This window comes from Mirounga angustirostris, unplaced genomic scaffold, assembly GCF_029215605.1.
Source record: "Mirounga angustirostris isolate CCGP_5_RB_7025 unplaced genomic scaffold, mMirAng1.0.hap1 SCAF_7, whole genome shotgun sequence".
NCBI lineage: Eukaryota > Metazoa > Chordata > Mammalia > Carnivora > Phocidae > Mirounga > Mirounga angustirostris.
The window spans coordinates 53,831,320-53,851,087 of record NW_026991715.1 but is presented as its reverse complement, the minus strand read 5'-3'; the positions used below and the strand labels follow the sequence as shown (position 1 = coordinate 53,851,087).

At 38.2% G+C, this 19,768-nt stretch overlaps 2 protein-coding genes and 1 pseudogene across 2 annotated transcripts in view; 1 reads left to right on the top strand and 2 right to left on the bottom strand.

Moving 5' to 3' along the window:
* LOC123858859 (survival motor neuron protein) overlaps positions 1–19,768 on the top strand; it is a 46,436-nt gene that overhangs the window by 25,041 nt on the left and 1,627 nt on the right. The window contains exons 7-10 of the mRNA XM_045896200.3: positions 1,416–1,505; positions 2,775–2,885; positions 7,077–7,127; positions 16,360–16,385. Coding sequence (XP_045752156.1) covers positions 1,416–1,505; positions 2,775–2,885; positions 7,077–7,124 — 249 coding nt within the window. The 3' untranslated portion in view covers positions 7,125–7,127; positions 16,360–16,385. The remainder of the gene's footprint in view (positions 1–1,415; positions 1,506–2,774; positions 2,886–7,076; positions 7,128–16,359; positions 16,386–19,768) is intronic.
* LOC123836775 (small nucleolar RNA SNORA1) lies at positions 3,876–3,979 on the bottom strand (annotated as a pseudogene).
* Positions 18,496–19,768, bottom strand: part of GTF2H2 (general transcription factor IIH subunit 2) — a 38,711-nt gene continuing 37,438 nt past the window's right edge. Inside the window, exon 20 of the transcript XR_010413092.1 lies at positions 18,496–19,000. The gene's annotated coding sequence lies outside the window, so the exon portion shown is untranslated. The remainder of the gene's footprint in view (positions 19,001–19,768) is intronic.

Here is a 19,768-nt window from a genome sequence, read left to right as displayed (position 1 = left end):
CCCTCCATTAAGTGAGTTTTAGCTTTTCTGTGAAACTTGTAGTTTTCTGTAGATACTGTAAATCTACACTTGAAAATTCTTTGTAAAGGAAATAAGGTAGTAATGCAATGCAGAGTATTTTATACTGAAAGACTTTCCCAACTATTTATGGAGGATTGCATATTAGTCTAATAATTTAGTGAAGTTAAGTTAGAAAGTATTTGGTGTTTTACCATCAGCAGGGTATTATGCTCTAGTTCTCCACATCACTTGGGTAAGTATGTAAAAATTGGAGGAAAACACAGTATTTACATCTAATACAGATTAAATCCTAAGGTGCTCCCAGATTGTTCCATAGAATAAAATGCAAATATTGTTTTCCTTTATGGTTCTTTTGGCTGTAAGTAACAAATAAACAGAAAAGATTTTTATTGGGACACCTGGGTGACTCAGTTGATTAAGTGTCTGCTTTCAGCCCAGGTCATGATCTCAGGGTCCTGGGATCGAGCCCCGTGTCAGGTTCCCTGCTCAGCAGGAAGTCTACTTCTCCCTCTGCCTCTGCCCCCCCCCCTCCGCCCCGCCCCTGCCCCGGGCTCATTCTCTCTCTCTCATATAAATTAATTAATTAAATCCTTGGGGGAAAAAGATTTTTATTTTATTTTTTTAATTTATTTTTTATTTTTAAAGATTTTTATTTATTTGACACACCTGCTTGTGTTCCCTCTCTCGCTGTGCTTCTGTCAAATAAATAAAATCTTTTAATAAATAAATAAATAAATAAAAATAAATTAATTGTGTTCTGGAACCCAAGTAGGTGTGTCCCATCTGGTGGTTTTGTATAAAGTAGTGGTTTCTTCACTGGAGGTTATAGTATTCAGGCAGTAATAATAATAAATAAAATTAAAAATCATGACTTTTTTCTGGAGATTTTCTGTGACAGATTTCTTATTAGGTTTATATTACAGTTTCTAGAAAGATCAGACCTCTTAGTTTATATATCATACTTCATTGGTCTCAGGGGGCTGGTTTTTCTTATTAAATGAGAGGTGTACTAATTTTTACAGTATGTGTCCTACAGTGTATTATATGTAACTCAGAGGACGTCCATAAAGATTATACAATTTAATTAGCACCGTTGTGGGGAGATAGTCTTTTATGATTGAAATATCTTGCTAAATACACTATCTCTGATTTATTTGGTAATTAGGAGTCTTTCTTACTTTGATTTTACTTTCTGAATGTTTATATAGAAAGGAAATGAGGAATATCTAGATTTATGAGTCCTCACATTTGGTATATGAAAGTCTATTTCATCTTTTTTGATATGTATAATATATTATTCTGGGTGATTATTTTTACTCTTATGGCATTGAATCTTTTTCCTCCTTTCATGTGTAAATTGGTAAATTAATCTTCCTTTGGAATGTTCTTTACAGCCTGGTCTAAAATTCAGTGGCCCACCACCACCTCCACCACCACCACACTTCTTATCATGCTGGCTGCCTCCATTTCCTTCTGGACCACCAGTAAGTGCAAAAGAATTCAGATTAAACCTTGCTTTCATACATACTTAGGGATTTAGCAGCACATAGGTGATTGGGAAATGTCATTTTAGACCATCCCTATGGTCAGATTCTAATGTGTAAAAATTTGAACTAAACCTTAGGTTTTTGTTCTTAATGTCCTTCTACCCAGACTCAGTCTTCTTGCTCCTGACTGTGAGCCCGATATTGCCTGCTTCCTTCCTGTCAGAAATTGTATCTCATTCTCCGGGGAGGTATCTCTTATTTGAAAGGATTTAATTGCACCATAAATAAGGCTTAATGTTTTGCTCTTTCAGATATGCTTGGATGTTAATTTCACATAGACTGTGTGGATTACTAATGGTAGACTTCTGGATATCAACAGCAGGATAGATACAAGACACTTTGTAGCAAATTATATGTGTTCCAGTGGGGGCAGCGCAGTCGTTCTACCCAAGACCTTTACTTAAAATGCTGTCTGGGTATTTTTTGAGGAAAACCATAGAAGTATATATACTTGTGGTTCCTGGGTGGCTCAGTTGGTTGGGCATCCGACTCTTGATTTTGGCTTAGGTCATGATCTCAGGGTCGTGGGATTGAACCCCATGTCAGGCTCCATGGTCAGCGCAGAGTCTGCTTGAGATTCTCTCTCTCCCTCTCCCTCTGCCTCTACCCCCAGTCGCACACACATGCTCACTTGCTCTCTCTCTCTGTGTGTCTTTCTGAATAAATAAAATCTTTAAAAAAAAAAAAAAAGTATACTAGGGTGCCTAGGTGGCTCAGTCGTTAAGGATCTGCCTTCAGCTCAGATCATGATCCCAGGGTCTGGGATCAAGCCCCACATCCGACTCCCTGCTCCGCGGGAAGCCTGCTTCTCCCTCTCCCACTCCCCCTGCTTGTGTTCCCTCTCGCTGTGTCTCTCTCTGTCAAATAAAATTTTTAAAAAATTTTTAAAAAGTATAATATACTTAGTCTTTTACCTATAGATTCATAATAGAACAGAATAATAGTTCCAAAACTCAAAACAAAATACCTGACATTTTACATGATCTATTGTCTTTTGATTCTTACTCGTTTTTATTTTGTTGGTCTTCTGTTGTTGTTACTGGTTGGCTTTCTCAAAACGTCAGGTTTTTTAAAAAGTTTTAAATAGGAAATGGCATGAAATGTAGGGGAAGATACAACTAATATCCGGCATTCTCTATGTGAAATGGATGTCCAGACTTCAAATTTTGTTTATTGACTTTAAAGCATATCTTTCTCCATTTCCAGATAATTCCCCCACCACCTCCCATATGTCCAGATTCTTTTGATGATGCTGATGCTTTGGGAAGTATGTTAATCTCTTGGTACATGAGTGGCTATCATACTGGTTACTATATGGTAAGTGATCACTCAGCATCTTTCCTGACAATCACTTTGTCATTATGTGACTTTGTTTTGTTTGTAACTAAAAAGTGGCATGTTATGTTTGGTATATCCTAAGGGGTGAAAACTACCTTAAAGTTTAAAAATACACAATTGTTTGTTTAAGGCTTACATTACTCTTGTATTGTCCCTGCTAAGTGTAATTGTAGTGCTTTTAAAATATTATCTAAAATATTATCTAAATATTATCTAAATATTGAAATATTATCTAAAATAATATCTAATATTATGAAAATATTAGAATATTATGAAAATATTAGATTAGATATTATTAGATTATGTTGATAATACATTTTCTAATTTAATGACACACTTTCTAAATTATTTTCCAACATGAGTCTTTCTCTTTCAATCTGAAATAAAATGCATTGTAGGAGATAAAGAATAATACCTAAAAGAAAGGAAGACAAAAAGTGTTAGGTTTATTTTGTGCATAGAGGAAGGTCTTAGGTGATAAATGCCAAGCTGAACCTTAGAGACTGAAGCTCCATACTTGTCATTTTATACATCAGTCTGTTGCAGGCATGTAGTATTGTGATTTATCAAGAAAATTTTAATTTTTTAATTTTAAAGTCAATAAATTTTTATTTAAAGAATTTTACATGTGATTTCCTTCCACTGCCAATCACTGCAGTTCCTCCAAAGTCAGAAACATAATCTTCAAAATAGCCCTTTTAGAAAGAACTTTTGTTCAATCCACAGTTGTGTCAGTCCAGAGTTCTTTCAGTTGGGCTTCTTTGATCTTCCCTTGAATATGGACATACTTCACAAATTCCCCACCTGTAACCTTTGGGATCCAATTTCTTGACCTTAGGACCTTAGAAGTCAAATTGTAGGAAGTACACTGATAGCTATTTTAGCAAATGATCTAAAATTTTTATTCCTTAATTTTTTCTAATATTGAAGAGTCTTGTTACTTCCACTCTACTCTGTGAGCTTAGTGGAAAATGTTACAGGTCTCATTGTCACCACAGCAATAAACTTGCTGTGATGGAAGCATAACCTGTGTCTCAAGTTGCCGCAATTTTTAAATTTTTTAAAAGGAAGCTGTTATGCCATGCTGAGATTATGATGTGATATTGTAGGTACTTGAATTTCTGGTTAACTAATATATATATAAGAAGAAGAATAAAAATGACTTGAAGGAGTAATTTTTTAAATGTATTACCTGTACATGCTCCCAGTAATACTATTATTTAAAAGCTAATCTTGAGCTGTTGTATAACCTTGGTATATTTGTATTGTATGATGAAGTTCCCCTTTTAATTACCAAAAAGATAATGGAAAGTAACAAATTAACAGTTTTTAATTTGAGACCAAGCACTTAACTTGCTAAGCTTCCATTTTCTGCACTTCACATTTCTCTGCATATATTTTTTATCATGAAATATTTTGAAAAATACTACGTAGGGGCACCTGGGTGGCACAGTTGGCTGGATGTCACTCTTGGTTTCAGCTCCAGGTGTGGTCTCAAGATGGTGGTCTCAAGCCCTGCCTCAGGCTCAGTGCAAAGTCTGCTTGGGATTCTCTCTCCCTCCCCCCCCCCCACGCTCACATGCTCTTTCTAAAATAAATAAATCTAAAAATATATGTATAACATATAAGTAAACTCTTGATGTAACGCATGTTTAGTTTTCAGTTTTTTAGAACAAAAGAGAGCTCTTTTACCCAAATGTACCATATTTTGACTTATTTTCAGGTTCATATTATGCATAGGTTCATGGTTTTATTTGGTCATTGTGGTAAACTTTTTGTTGAAATACATATGCAGAAAAGTGCATATATTAGAAGTGAACAGCTTGATTGAAAACATCATTGGGACGCCTGGGTGGCTCAGTTGGTTAAGCATCTGCCTTCAGCTCAGGTCATCATCCCATGGATCAAGTCCCACACTGGGCTTCTTGCTCAATAGGAAGCCTGCTTCTCCCTCTGCCTGCAGCTCCCCCCTGCTTGTGAGCGCGTGCTCTCTCTCTTGGACAAATAAAAATCTTTTAAAAAGAAAACAAAGAGCTGTATTTAAAAAAAAGAAGAAGAAGAAGATTATCATAACCCTAAAGCCTTCTTATATCTTCTTCTAGTCACTACAATCCCTTTCCCAAGGGTAACCGTCTTCCTGACTTCTAACATCATAGATTAGTTTTGTCCTTTTTTGAACTTTTATGGTTGGAATAAAACCGATGCAGGGCTCGATGTCACCACCATGAGATCATGACCTGAGCTGAAATCAAGAGTCAGATGCTTAACCAACCAGTCACCCCAACATTTTGAATATATTTAATTTGAAGGATGGCATGGATGAAAATTAGACTTGGTTAAATTGTATTTATAAGTACTCCTATTTCAAGTACTTGATTGTACTATGTTATTAAAACCTAGCAGATTTTCACTGGACACTGACATTAAATTGCTGATGTTTCAGTTTCTTTCATGAATCAAAAAGCAGTTCTTAGGAATGCAGCCTTATCCAGAATATTTGCCACAAATTCAGGACCAATCTATGACTAACTTGTTCCTAAGAAAATCTTTATTTTAAGGGTTATTATTTATATATCTGCATATATTAAAATGTAAACATACATTTACATTCAGAAGTGTAAAGAAATCGCAGTTTCCTAGATCTTGCATTTTTGTCTCTTTGAAATTGTTCCCATTAAAAAGAAGCCAGTACTGGGCGCCTGGGTGGCTCAGTCGTTGGGCGTCTGCCTTCGGCTCAGGTCATGATCCCAGGGTCCTGGGATCGAGTCCCAAATCAGGCTCCCTCCTCGGGGGGAAACCTGCTTCTCCTTCTCCCACTCCCGCTGCTTGTGTTCTTGCTCTCGCTATCTGTGTCTCTGTCAAATAAATAAAATCTTAAAGAAAAAAAAAAAAAAAGAAGCCAGTACTCATTGTTAAGTTTTCTAACAGCTTAAATATGTATTAGCTACCACTGCCTACAGGTAGCTTTTTTTTTTTTAAGGTGCAAAAAGGTGGTTTTATTTATTTATTTTTTTTTTTAAAGATTTTATTTATTTATTTGACAGAGAGAGACACAGCAAGAGAGGGAACACAAGCAGGGGGAGTGGGAGAGGGAGAAGCAGGCTTCCCGCCGAGCAGGGAGCCCGACGTGGGGCTCAATCCCAGGACCCTGGGATCATGACCTGAGCTGAAGGCAGACGCTTAACGACTGAGCCACCCAGGCGCCCCAGAAGGTGGTTTTATTAAAGCATGGGGACAGGACCCATGGGCAGAAAGAGCTGCTGCCCTGGGATTGTGAGGCGCAACTCTCAGCTAGCATTTTCTTTTTTTTTAAGATTTATTTATTTATTGGTGGGGGAAGGGGCAGAGCAAGAGAGAGAGAGAGAATCTTAAGCAGGCTTCCCACTGAGCACAGAGCCCAATGTAGGGCTTGCTCTCATGACCCTGAGAACATGACCTAAGCTGAAATTAAGAGGCAAACACTCAGCCAAATGAGCCACCCAGGCATCCCTCAGCCAGCATTTCTTAACCATTGTTTCACAGAATCACATGCCAGACAACGTTTCTGTTAGCAGCCTGTTCCTATTAGAGCAGCCAGATAGGATTTGGGTCCGTCTCTAGAAATCCAAGCAGAATGCAAATGACTTAAGATTAGTGTTCTTGGAATAACATAAAATAGGCTATTACTTTGGTCCTTATCAAGAACAAATCACTTTTAATACATCTTATGGCCTCTAAAGTATAGATTAATAGTAAAGTGGAAAGCTAATAAATATGTAGGGAAAGTAGGGCACATGGAAGCTAGGAGAGAGGAATAGGACATCTGGGTTAGGTCTGACCGGGAAAAACAAATATTTGAGTACTGATCCTGCTTTTTTTAACTTCTAAAATGTTCTTTAGTACATAATGGTCTCTAATGGTTTTATTTTAATAAATGAGTGTAACACAGTGATATTTTACTTGACAGAATTAAGGTATAAGTTGGCTCAGGAACATCACTGGACTTCGTGAAAGAAGAAAACTTCTTAATTACAGCCTAATAATTGTTTACTCTGGGATCCCTTTTAAAGCACATTTGAAGGCTATAAACTTATTTTCTGATGATATTAAGTAGAATTAGTAAAATGTCTTATATGAACAAAGCATAAATGTGTGTGCTATTCTTTTAAATCCCCTTATGTTTCCTTACAGGGTTTCAAACAAAACCAAAAAGAAGGAAGGTGCTCACATTTCGATTAAGGAGTAAGTCTATCATCATTATAAAAGTGAATCTTTAGTATAAATTTCATAGTTTGTGGAAAACATATGTTTAAAAATTGAAATGGTGGGGTGCCTGAGTGGCTCAATCAGTTAAGCTTCTGTCTTCAAAAGATCAGGTCATGTTCCTGGGGTCGAGTCCCATGTCAGGCAGGCTCCCTGCTCACTGGGGAGCCTGCTTCTCCCTTTCCCTCTGCCCTTCCCCCCTGCTTGTGCTGGCTCTCTTTCTCTCTCAAATAAATAAAATCTTTTTTAAAAAATTTAAAAATTGGGTGCCTGGGTGGCTCAGTCATTAAGCGCCTGCCTTCGGCTCAGGTCATGATCTCAGGGACCTGGGATCGAGCCCCACATCGGGCTCCCTGCTCCGCGGGAAGCCTGCTTCTCCCTCTCCCACTCCCCCTGCTTGTGTTCCCTCTCCTGCTGTGTCTCCCTCTGTCACATAAATAAATAAAATCTTTTAAAAAAATAAATAAATAATTTAAAAACTGATATATTAAAAAACAGGTTAATAGAAAGCTACTAAATACATTTTTAATTATTTATTTTTAATTCAAGTACAATTAACATACAGTGTTATTAGTTTTAGGTATACACACAATGATTCAACAATTGTACACACTATTCTGTACTCATTACACGTGTACTCCTAATCCCCTTTACCCATTTCACCCATGCACCCACCAACCTCCCCTCTGTCAACCACAAGTTTGCTCTCTATATTTAAGAGTCAGTTTTGGGGCACCTGGGTAGCACAGTTGGTTAAGCATCCAACTCTTGGTTTAGGCTCAGGTCGTGATCTCAGGGTCATGAGATTGAGCCTCATATCAGGCTCCGTGCTCAGTGCAGAGTCTGCTTGAGTTTATCTCTCTCTGTCTCTCTGTCCCTCCGCCCCTCCCGCCTGTGCACTTTCTCTCTCTCTAATAAATAAATCCTTAAAAAAAAAAAAACTCTCTTTTTTGTTTTGTTTTTTTTCCTTGGATCCTTGGTTTTGTTTCTTAAAGTCCACATATAAGTGAAATCATATGGTATTTGTTTTTCTCCGATTTAAATTCACTTACTCTCACTATACTGTACATCCATCAATGTTTTCTCAAATGGCAAAGTTTCATTCTTACTTATGGCTGAGGAATATTCCATTGTATGTGTATATGTGTAACACATCTTCCTTTTGTGTTTGTCTACCAGTGAATTAGTTGGGTTGCGTCCATATCTTCACTATTTCAAGTAATGCTGTAATAAACAGGGATGCATATACCTTTTCAAATTAGTATTTTGTTTTGTTTACTGCAAATAGCCAGTAGTGGAATGACCGATCATATGGCCTATTTTTAATTTTTTGAGGAACCTCCATACTGTTTTCCCCAGTGGCTGCACCAGTTTGCATTCCCACCAACAGTACATGAGGGTTCCTTTTTCTCCACATCCTCACCAACACCTGTTGTTTCTTGTGTTGTTGATTTTAGCCATTCTGACTGCTGTGAGGTGGTATCTCATTCTGGTTTTGAAATGCATTTCCCTGATCATTAGTGATGTTGAGCATCTTTTCATGTGTCTGTTGGCCATCTGTATGTCTTCTTTAGAAAAATGTCCATGTTGTCTTCTCATTTTTCAGTTAGATTGTTTGATTTTTTCATGTTGAGTTACACACATTCTTTATATATTTTAGGCCCTTAATTGAATATATCATTTGCGAATATCTTCTCCCATTTGGTAGGTTGCCTTTTTATTTTATTGGGTTTCTTTTTATTTTGGTGTCATCCCAGTAGTTTATTTTTATTTGCCTTACCAAAGGAGACATATCTAGAAAAATGTTTCTATAGTTAATGTCAAAATGATTACTGCCTATGTTTTCTTTTAGGAATTTTATGGTTTCAGGTCTCACATTAAAGTATTTAATGCATTTTGAGTTTATTTTTGTGTATAGTGCAAGAAAGTGGTCCAGTTTTATTCTTTTGTATGTAGCTGTCCAATTTTCCCAACACTATTTGTTGAAGAGATTGGCTTTTCCCCATTGTATGTTCTTGCCTCCTTTGTTGAAGAATAATTACCATATGAGTGTGGGTTTATTTCTGGGGTTCTCACATATATTCCATTGATCCATATGTTTTTGTGTGTGTGCCGTACCATACTGTTTTGATCAGTACAGCTTTGTAGTCTATCTTGAAATCTGAGATTGTTATACTTCCAGTTTGTTTCTTTTTTTTTTTTTAAAGATTTTATTTATTTATTTGAGACAGAGAGAAAGAGAGAGAGCACATGAGAGGGGGGAGGGTCAGAGGGAGAAGCAGGCTCCCTGCCGAGCAAGGAGCCCGATGCGGGACTCGATCCAGGGACTCCAGGATCATGACCTGAGCCGAAGGCAGTTGCTTAACCAACTGAGCCACCCAGGTGCTCAGTTCACCTTTTTTAAGATTGCTTTGGGTATTCAAGGTCTTTGTGGTTCCATATAAATTTTAGGATTATTTGTTCTAGTTCTGTGGAAGATGCTGTGTATTTTAATAGGGATTGCATTAAATTTATAGATTGCTTTGGATAGCATGGACATTTTAATAGTATTTTTCCTCCATGAACATGGACTATCTTTCTATTTGTTTTTGTTATCTTCAATTTCTTTCATCAGTGTTACAGAGATTTTGGTGTACAGGTCTTTAACTTCCTTGGTTAATTTTATTCTTAAGTGTTTTATTGGTTTGGGTGCAACTGTAAATGGGATCGTTTTCTTATTTTCTGTCTCTACTAGCTCATTATTAGTATATAGAAATGCAAGGGGTGCCTGGGTGGCTCAGTTGTTAAGCGTCTGCCATCGGCTCAGGTCGTGATCCCAGGGTGCTGAGATCAAGCCCCACATTAAGCTCCCTGCTCAGCAGGAAGCCTGCTTCTCCCTCTCCCACTCTCCCTGCTTGTGTTCCCTCTCTCGCTGTCTCTCTGTCAAATAAATAAAATCTTAAAAAAAAAAGAAATGCAACAGTTTTCTCTATCTTGATTTTGTATGCTGTGACTTTACTAAATTCATTTGTCAGTTCTAGTCGTTTTTTGGTGTAGTCTTTAGGGTTTTCTATATATAGTAGTATTAAATACATTTTGATGTCAAAACAATTTGATAAAAAGTTGATCTACATTCTCTCATGATGTCAAAGTATCATCTCAGCAAGTACTTGGTTAGTGGTGTGGAAAGAAAAACATCTTTACAGTGAAGAGATCCCTAGAATTAGTGATGATACTGTACCACTGTGGTGGGATAGCCAGACTTGGTTTTTGATTTATGATGCAGTATGAAATAGACTGAATCATCTATGAAGTGTTTTGGTCAAGAGTTTAACTGGAATTTAATTAAGCCTATAAGATCTTTTCCACTTACTGGAAAAAACTGGGGCTAGAGCAACAAGTTAAATGACCCCAGAAAAGAAATGATCAGATGGGTCTAGAATGTGAAATGTTTTATTTATTTATTTGTTTGTTTGTTTGTTTAGAAATGTTTTAGAAGGTAACTGGCTTCCTTTCTTCAAAAAGTCGGTGAAAGAAAAAAAAAGGGAGTAACTTTTCTAGATTAAAAGTGACTTAAGAGGCATAACAGCCAAATGCATTGTGGCCGTGGTTGGAATCTGGTTTGAAGGGCCATCTATAAAAGTCTTGAGGGTTGAAGAAATTTGAATATGGACTGGATTTTTTAACTGAAATTAAATAATTATTGCTAATTTATGAACTGTGATGAGGGTGTTGTAATATATGGAAGAATGTCTTTTTAAATTTGCATACTCAAGTATTTGTAAGTGAAGTATTAAAATGTCATGAATTTCTTTTTAAATGATTTAGCAAAATGTACATGTGCGGGCGCCTGGGTGGCTCACTTGGTTGGGCGACTGCCTTCGGCTCAGGTCATGATCCTGAATGTACATGTGCATGAAGCATATATGGCTATTGAATTTAAGTGGTGTGCACATGGATGTTCATTGTACTATTTTTTCTATTTTCTGTATGTTTGAAAAGTATGTAGGAAAAATGTTCACTATTTTTAAATTGGCAAAAGCTGTGTGTCTATAATTATATTCCTTTTTCACGTATTATTTTATACTTTCAGTCCATATTCATCTATATTTGATAGAGATGCCATCATAGCATTTGGTGCACACATGTGTATCTGCACTTAACATCACATTTTAATGTTTTTTTACATATTCTTTCTGTCCGATTGTTTGCCTACACGTTATGCCACTGTTCATTCAGTTAAGTAGTTTTTGGCATTCTGGATAACATTACAGTGGGTACCTTCTTATATGTGGTAGTTTGATTCTGTTCTTTCATAGCCTTCAGGTAAATTTCTATTGTGACAATGTGATAGAAGATTGTGGACATTATGGTTCTTTTTTCTTTTTTTTTTTTAAAGATTTTATTTATTTATTTGAGCCAGAGAGAATGAGAGAGAGCACATGAGAGGGGGGAGGGTCAGAGGGAGAAGCAGGCTTCCCGCTGAGCAGGGAGCCCGACGCGGGACTCGATCCCAGGACCCTGGGACCATGACCTGAGCCGAAGGCAGATGCTTAACGACTGAGCCACCCAGGCGTGCCGGACATTATGGTTCTTGATGGATGTTTCCATGTTGCCTTGAGAAGCAGAGTTTGAAAAATGTTTTTTCTTGTCAGTTTCAAAATGAGTGTTGCATTCCTGGGAGGAGTATTTTTAAAATTACATAAATCATCACATTTAAAAGTATAATTACCCAGGTGAACCTAGCTGGCTCAGTTAGTAGAGCATGCAACTCTTGATCTTGGGGTTGTGAGTTCGAGCCCCTTGTTGGGTGTAGAGATTATGTAAAAATAAAAATTTTTTTTAAATTTATTTGAGAGAGAGAGTGAGCATGAGAGGACGGACAGACAGAAGGAGAAGCAGACTCCCTGCTTAGCAGGGAGCCTGATGTGGGACTCGATCCTGGGACTCCAGGATCATGACCAGAGCCGAAGGCAGCTGCTTAAACAACTGAGCCACCCAGGCGCCCTAAAAATAAAATTTTAAATTCACCAATGCAGCCATGCTTCATTGTCACAGTTAGAAACTGAATGATGACCCTGGAACATGGCCTATTAAGAACCTGGCGTTTGCCTCTTTTCAGCATTGTTTTTTTTTTTTTTTTTTAAGATTTTATTTATTTATTTGACAGAGAAAGACACAGCGAGAGAGGGAACACAAACGGGGAGTGGGAGAGGGAGAAGCAGACTCCCTGCCGAGCAGGGAGCCCGATGCAGGACTCGATCCCGGGACTCTAGGCTCATGACCTGAGCCGAAGGCAGTCGCTTAACCAACTGAGCCACCCAGGCGCCCTCTTTTCAGCATTGTTAATGCTCTTGAGAGCATCTGCCAGGACATTGATGTGCACCACCATGGCAGCCCGGAGATGGCGGAGAGCTGTATTTCACTTTAAATAAAACCAGTTCTTGGTTTCCAGGCAGAAGACAGATGTGAAGCATTGTACCTAAACATTAATGAGTCTTTGTGTTTAGATAACAACTTCTTGAGTAAATAAAATCTTACCTTATGGAATTTGGTTTCAATAGACTCCTTAGGTATATTAAGGAAACTAAAAACTGCCACATGAAATTCTTCTCCTTTTTATAAGTAATAATAATAGCTACATTTTTAGAGTGATTACTGGGTGCTCTAGGTATAGGTTACTTCATTTAATCTTTATAGCACCATCAAGTTAGATATTATTATTATTCCCATTTCACAAACAAGAAAAAGACTCACAGAGGTGAAATGACTTGTCTTTCGTCCAGAGTAAATGGTGGCACTCTATATGACCTCAGAACTCTCCCTCCAGCTCTCAGCCCCCCTGCAGCTGCTTCCAAGCTCCATAATGTAGGATTTGGGCAAGTACCTAAGTAGAATTTTTACACAAATTTCTGGAGATCCCCATTTTCTTTTTTTGTTTGTTTTTGTTTTGTTTTAAATTTATTTTCTTTTTGATGTAGTGTTCCATGATTCATTGTTTGCTTATAACACCCAGTGCTCCTTTCAGTACATGCCCGCTTTAATACCCATCACCAGGCTAACCCATCCCCCACCCCCTCCCCTCTAGAACCCTCCGTTTGTTTCTCAGAGTCCACAGTTTCTCATGGTTCATCTCCCCCTCCAAGTTCCCCCCCTTCGTTTTTCCCTTCCTACTATCTTCTTCTTTTTTTTTTTTTTGAACATACAATGTATTATCTGTTTCAGGGGTACAGGTCTGTGATTCATCAGTCTTACACAATTCACAGTGCTCAGCATAGCACATACCCTCCCCAATGTCCATCACCCAGCCACCCCATTCTTCCCACCCCCCACCACTCCAGCAACCCTCAGTTTGTTTCCTGAGATTAAGAATTCCTCATATCAGTGAGATCATATGATACATGTCTTTCTCTGATTGACTTATTTCGCTTACCATAATACCCTCTAGTTCTATCCACATCGTTGCAAATGGCAAGATTTCATTCCTTTTGATGGCTGCATAATACTCCACTGTATATATATATATACCACATCTTTTTTATCCATTCATCTATCAGTGGACATCTGGGCTCTTTCCATAGTTTGGCTCTTGTGGACATTGTTGCTATAACAATGGGGTGCACGTACCCCTTCAGATCACTACATTTGTATCTTCGGGGTAAATACCCAGTAGTGCAATTCCTGGATCGTATGCTTGGAGCTCCCCATTTTCAAATCCCTGCTCTCTAGACCCTACCTTTTCAGATTCCAGCTCCCTTAATCTAGGACCCAAACTCTCTCTCTATTCCATGTATGAAGAACAATACCTGTTCAAGCTCCACCTTCCATGCTACAGTTTGGAAATTGTGTCCAGCCAAAATGGGGTGAATGGAAAACTCAACCTTAAGTGTTTGCTTTTCTCATGGCTCTCTGCCCTGTGCTATCTGTTGCCCAATGCCCAGTTTCATAATCTATGGCAGGAAAACAAGTATACTGCCAACTGCTCCTCCTATTATTTTTAAGTTTATTTATTAATCTCTACACCCAGCGTGGGAGTCACACAGTCTTCAGACTGAGCCAGCCAGGCACCCCTGTTCCTCTTTTTTTTTTTTTTTTTAAGATTTTATTTATTTATTTGACAGAGACACAGTGAGAGAGGGAACACAAGCAGGGGGAGTGGGAGAGCGAGAAGCAGGCTTCCTGCCGAGCAGGGAGCCCGATGTGGGACTCGATCCCAGGACCCTGGGATCACGACCTGAGCCAAAAGCAGTCACTTAACCAACTGAGCCACCCAGGCGCCCTGTTCCTCCTATTTTTAAACATTTCATCATATTTTTCTTGAATACTTGATTCGATGACACAGTTCATTGCATCACCTTTCCCATTCTGTAACAATTTTCTTTTATTCCATGTTTTTAAAAAGATAACTCTACTGTGATTGTTAAAACCAAATATATGAAACAATGATCTTATACTCTGTATTTCTCAAGTACTAAGAATAATGTGTCACATTTGGGGTCACTGCTGAATATTTCTACATGGTAATAACACATCTATTTTGGGCTTTTTTGTTTAACATAGTTCCATAGAATTATTTCTGTGTATTGATGATAATTTCATATATTGAGCTTTAGATTCTAAGTAGTTCTGTAAAGATCACTGTATGTTGTCATATTGCTTCCCCCAGAGAATAAACTAGTTAATGCCTTTATTCTTCCCACCTACCTAATTGCTAGAGTATCCACCTGTTATAGCTTAAGAATTACTTCTTTTTCCATTGTTATTTATGAAATAAAAGTTCTAAAATAGTTTGAATCTATTTTTGAATATTACACGTTTCCCCCAATACCTGAAGTAAAGCATTTCTGTGAAACCTTTCATAATCTAAAATAGCATAAAGCCAAGAATCAAGTACCATTTACAATTTATATGGAAATTTTTTTAACATCCCAGATAACAAAAGTAACCTCTCAGGATTTTCTGGTACTTTGGTACACCACTTGCTAGCGGATGCACAAAATAAATCGAGATAAAGCACAGACGCTCACAGTTCAGAAATAGGACAGCCGGATGCTGCCTGAGACGCCAGGGAAGGAGCCTGGTAGTGCCTCTGTAACAGCCTTTGCAGAACACACACTGAATGTTATTTCTGTATTTTGCCTTTTTCAGAAAAACGTAAATCTTCGGGGCGCCTGGGTGGCTCAGTTGGTTAAGCGACTGCCTTCGGCTCAAGTCATGATCCCGGGGTCCTGGGATCAAGCCCCGCATCGGGCTCCCTGCTCCGCGGGAAGCCTGCTTCTCCCTCTCCCACCCCCCTGCTTGTGTTCCCTCTCTCGTTGTGTCTCTGTCAAATAACTAAAATCTTTTAAAAAAAAAATAAATAAATAAATCTTCGGATTTCTTTTGGTTAGTGAAAACAGGTGCTGCTAGTGTAGGTCTTTGGTATAAAGCAGAGTGGCCTAACAAACTTTCAAAAAGCATGGGGATACTTGTATTCAGTTTATTTTATTTTTTTTAAATAACTACATTGTTGGGGCACCTGGGTGTCTCAGTCGGTTAGGCCTCCAACTCTTGATTTTGGCTCAGGTCGTGATCTCGAGGTCGTGGGGACAGGCTCTGCGCTCAACGTGGAGTCTGCTTGTCCCTCTCCTGCTCTTCCTCCCGCTTGTGCGCGCTCACTCTCTCTAAAATAAATAAAAAACGACACTGCTGCTTGTTATATAGAGCAATCTTTTTTTTTTTAAGATTTTATTTATTTATTTGAGAGAGAGAGAATGAGAGAGAGCACATGAGAGGGGGGAGGGTCAGAGGGAGAAGCAGACTCCCCGCCGAGCGGGGAGCCCAATGCGGGACTCGATCCAGGGACTCCAGGATCATGACCTGAGCCGAAGGCAGTCGCTTAACCAACTGAGCCACCCAGGCGCCCTATATAGAGCAATCTTATAGGAAGATATGTTTAAATGAAAAAAGTAAGATGCAGAAGTGTATTCTACCTGCCTTTTATGTAAATATACATTTACGAACATGTCTGTGTGTGCATTGATGGTCACCTCAGGGTGATACTCAAGTTATCTCTGAAGAGGGACTAGAAGGTAGGCATGTGAGAGAGACCTCACAGCATACCCTTTGATGTTTTGTGTTTGTGTGTGTGCTGTGTACGTTTACTGACAGTAAAAATATGTAATTGAAATAACTCTGGTAAGATGTTTCTATCATTACTCCTTTCAACTTTTTAAATTTTTCTTTTTTATAGGTAATTCACACAGTATTCTCTAATAGGTAAGTGCTTTTTCCTCAACATTTTTTGGAGAATACTCCATACCAGTATATAAAACTGCCTTGTTTTTTAAAGTTGCATGGTATTTTTATGTAGAGATGTGTCCCATACTTATTTGAGCTCTTATGGATGGAATTTTAGGCAGTTCCCAGTTGTTTGCTATTTAATGCTACAGTTAGTATTCTTTTACAGAATTCTTTTTGTAGATTTATGAATACATTTTTAGAATTACCTTAATAGAATCTAGAATTTTAATAGTTTTTTGCCATGTTGCTCTCAGTAGAGACTATCTTTAGTATTCTCACCAACATTGAGAGTTCCTGTTTCCCCCATTCTTTTCAATAATCTTAATGACTGAGCAACTCAGGCTCCCCCCTCCGTTTTTTAAAGATTTATTTATTTGACAGAGACAGCGAGAGAGGGAACACAAGCAGGGGGAGTGGGAGAGGGCATTCTTTTCAATAATCCTTTGGATTCTTGTCAATCTAATAGTTGGAAATGGTTATCTCACTATAATTTTTTTATTATTGTAAAGTTCAGCATCCTGTCATGTGTTTAAAAGCTGTATTTCTTTGCTGAAAACTTTATATCACCTTTGCCTACTTTTTAACTGGGATGTATGTTTTTCCTTTTTGATTTGCAAGAATTCTTTATATGTTACGGAAACCATCCCTCTGTGATATGAGTTGTAAATACCTGTTTTCTGGTTTATCATTTATTTGACCTTGCTTTTAAGGTGTTAGTGATTATTGCCTTTTTAACAGAAATGTTTACCTTCCTATATCTGTGTGATAATTTTCCTTTTATCAGTTTAGATATTTGTGTTTACTCTTTTAATTCTTGTTTTTCAAATTTTATCGATAGTCAATTCTCATTATTCACAGATTATGTATTTGCAAATTTGCCTGCTCACTGAAATTTATCTGTAATGCCCATGTCAATAATTACGGCACTTCTGCCATATCATTCATAGACCAGTGCAGAGTGGCAAAAAATTTGAGTCTTCTGACACAGACATTCATACTTGAGCTTGAGCAGTGTTGTCTTCATCTTTCTTTTTTAAAAGATTTTATTATTTATTTATTTATTTATTTATTTATTTATTTATTTATTTATTTATTTATTTATTTAGAGAGCACAAGGGGAGGGAAAGAGAATCTCAGGCAGACTCCCCGCTGAGTGCAGGGATCTCACGACCTTGAGATCATGACTTAAGCCAAACTTGAGAGTTGGATGCTTAACTGACTGAGCTACCCAGGTGCCCCTGTCTTCATCTTTCATCTCATACTATGAACAAGCATTTTTTGCAGTCTTTTAGTGCTACATTTTTCACATTTCTGTGCCTTTTCGCTCTTTAACGTGGCCCCCGAACATTGTGCTTTGTGTTCCCAAGTCCAAGAAACTGTGAGGTGCCTTACAGAGAAAATGTGTTGGTTAAGCTTCATTCAGGCATGAGTTATAGTGCTTTTGGCCATGATTCAGTGTTAGAATCATCAGTATATATTAAGTAACGTGTCTTTCAACAGAAACACACATTTTAAAAGGTATTTATCCATCGATAAAAATGTGACTAAAGGCTTGCCTGAACATAGCTCTCTATTCTAGGAGCAATGGCTCAGTTTTCACAGATTCATTGTCCTGTTGTTGTTTTTTAAGATTTTACTTAACCATTTGAGAGAGAAAGCAAGCATGGTGGGGGGAGGGGCTGAAGGAGAGGGAGAAGCAGACTCCCCATTGAGCAGGGAGCCCCACATAGGCTTGATCTCAGGGTGGCGAGTGTCCATGCTGGGCGTGGAGCCTACCAAAAAAAAAGTATAGTGACTTATTTAAGATTTTATAACTTGAAAGAGAGCGAGTAAAGCACAAGCAGGGGAGGGACAGAGGGAGAGGGACAAGCAGGCTCCTTGCTGAGCAGGGAGCCCAATGTGGGGCTCCATCCCAGGATCCTGGGATCGTGACCTGAGCCAAAGGCAGATACTTAACCGACTGAGCCACCCAGGCGCCCCATATAGTGACTTTTTAGAACATAACTACCATGAATGAGAATTTAGTGTATTTATTTTGAAGTCATTCTACAAGCAGTTTACACAAGACTAGAGATAGTGAGAATAACTTTGTTAGTAATTTTGATGAGAATTCAAATATAGCAAACCCAAGTTTTTATTCCATATTTTCCCAGTATTTAATATATGTGTGTGTGTGTATCTAAAGTGGGTAACATTCTTTGGAGTCAACTAACTGTTCATTAGTTGTTGTGCATGAGCCTGTATTTATCTTATACTGATTCTAGATTTCAATACATTCTTTACTGTGTTCTGTCTTATTATTTTGATGATTCTTCATGGATTTCATCAAAACACAATACTTTCGAGATTTCATGGCTCATGATTTTGTTAAATGGACAGATTACAGGTCCCTTCTTTGTTGTGTAACAGCAAAATACTTCATTTTTACATTTATTAGCACCAGTAGGAATGAGCAGTCCAATTACTGTTTTTCATTTCTGTATCATCTGTTAGCTTGCATTTACTTCTGTATCCACATCTTTCTTTTACGTTTGTCCACTCGCAGCTTTACCAAGTGAATTTTGGTGCACAAGCCTCATAAAAGGTGAATACTGGATGGGGCAGGGAAAAAAGATGAATACTGTTACATGTTTGTTTTTTAGCAAAGTGCAGTAGTTCACGTTTTTACCACAAAATATTATGGTGAAATCCTCCCTGTTTAAGGACTGAATGACACTACTGTATTTCCTTTTTTTTTTTTTTTAAGATTTTTTTTTTTTTAATTTTTTATTTATTAGAGAGAGAGTGAGAGAGAGAGCACAAGAGGGGGTAGGGTTAGAGGGAGAAGCAGACTCCCCGCCGAGCAGGGAGCCCGATGTGGGACTCGATCCCGGGACTCCGGGATCATGACCTGAGCCAAAGGCAGACGCTTAACGACTGAGCCACCCAGGCGCCCCCACAAATTTTTTCTTAAGGGCAGCTGACTCAGTTGGAAGAGCACGTGACTCTTGATCTCGGGGTCGTGAGTTCGAACTCCACATTGGGTTGTAGAGATTACTTTTAAAAAATAAGAAAATGAGGGGCCCCTCAAAATCAGCACTCATAATCAGTGAGTGTATTATCTGTTGTTAAATAACAAATTACCCCCAAATTTAGCACTTTAAAACAGCACATTTATTATCTAGTTTTTGTTGGTCAGGAATCCAGGAGCAGCTTATTAGCTGGGTGGTTCCCATGAGACTTATAGTAGTCTCAAGTTTTTGCTGGGACTGGAGGATCTGCTTCCAAGCTCACTTGTTTTTGTTTGGAGACCTGAGTACCTTCCTTCTTGGGGCTCTCCATACACAGCCTGAGAGTCACAACATGGCAGCTGGATTCCC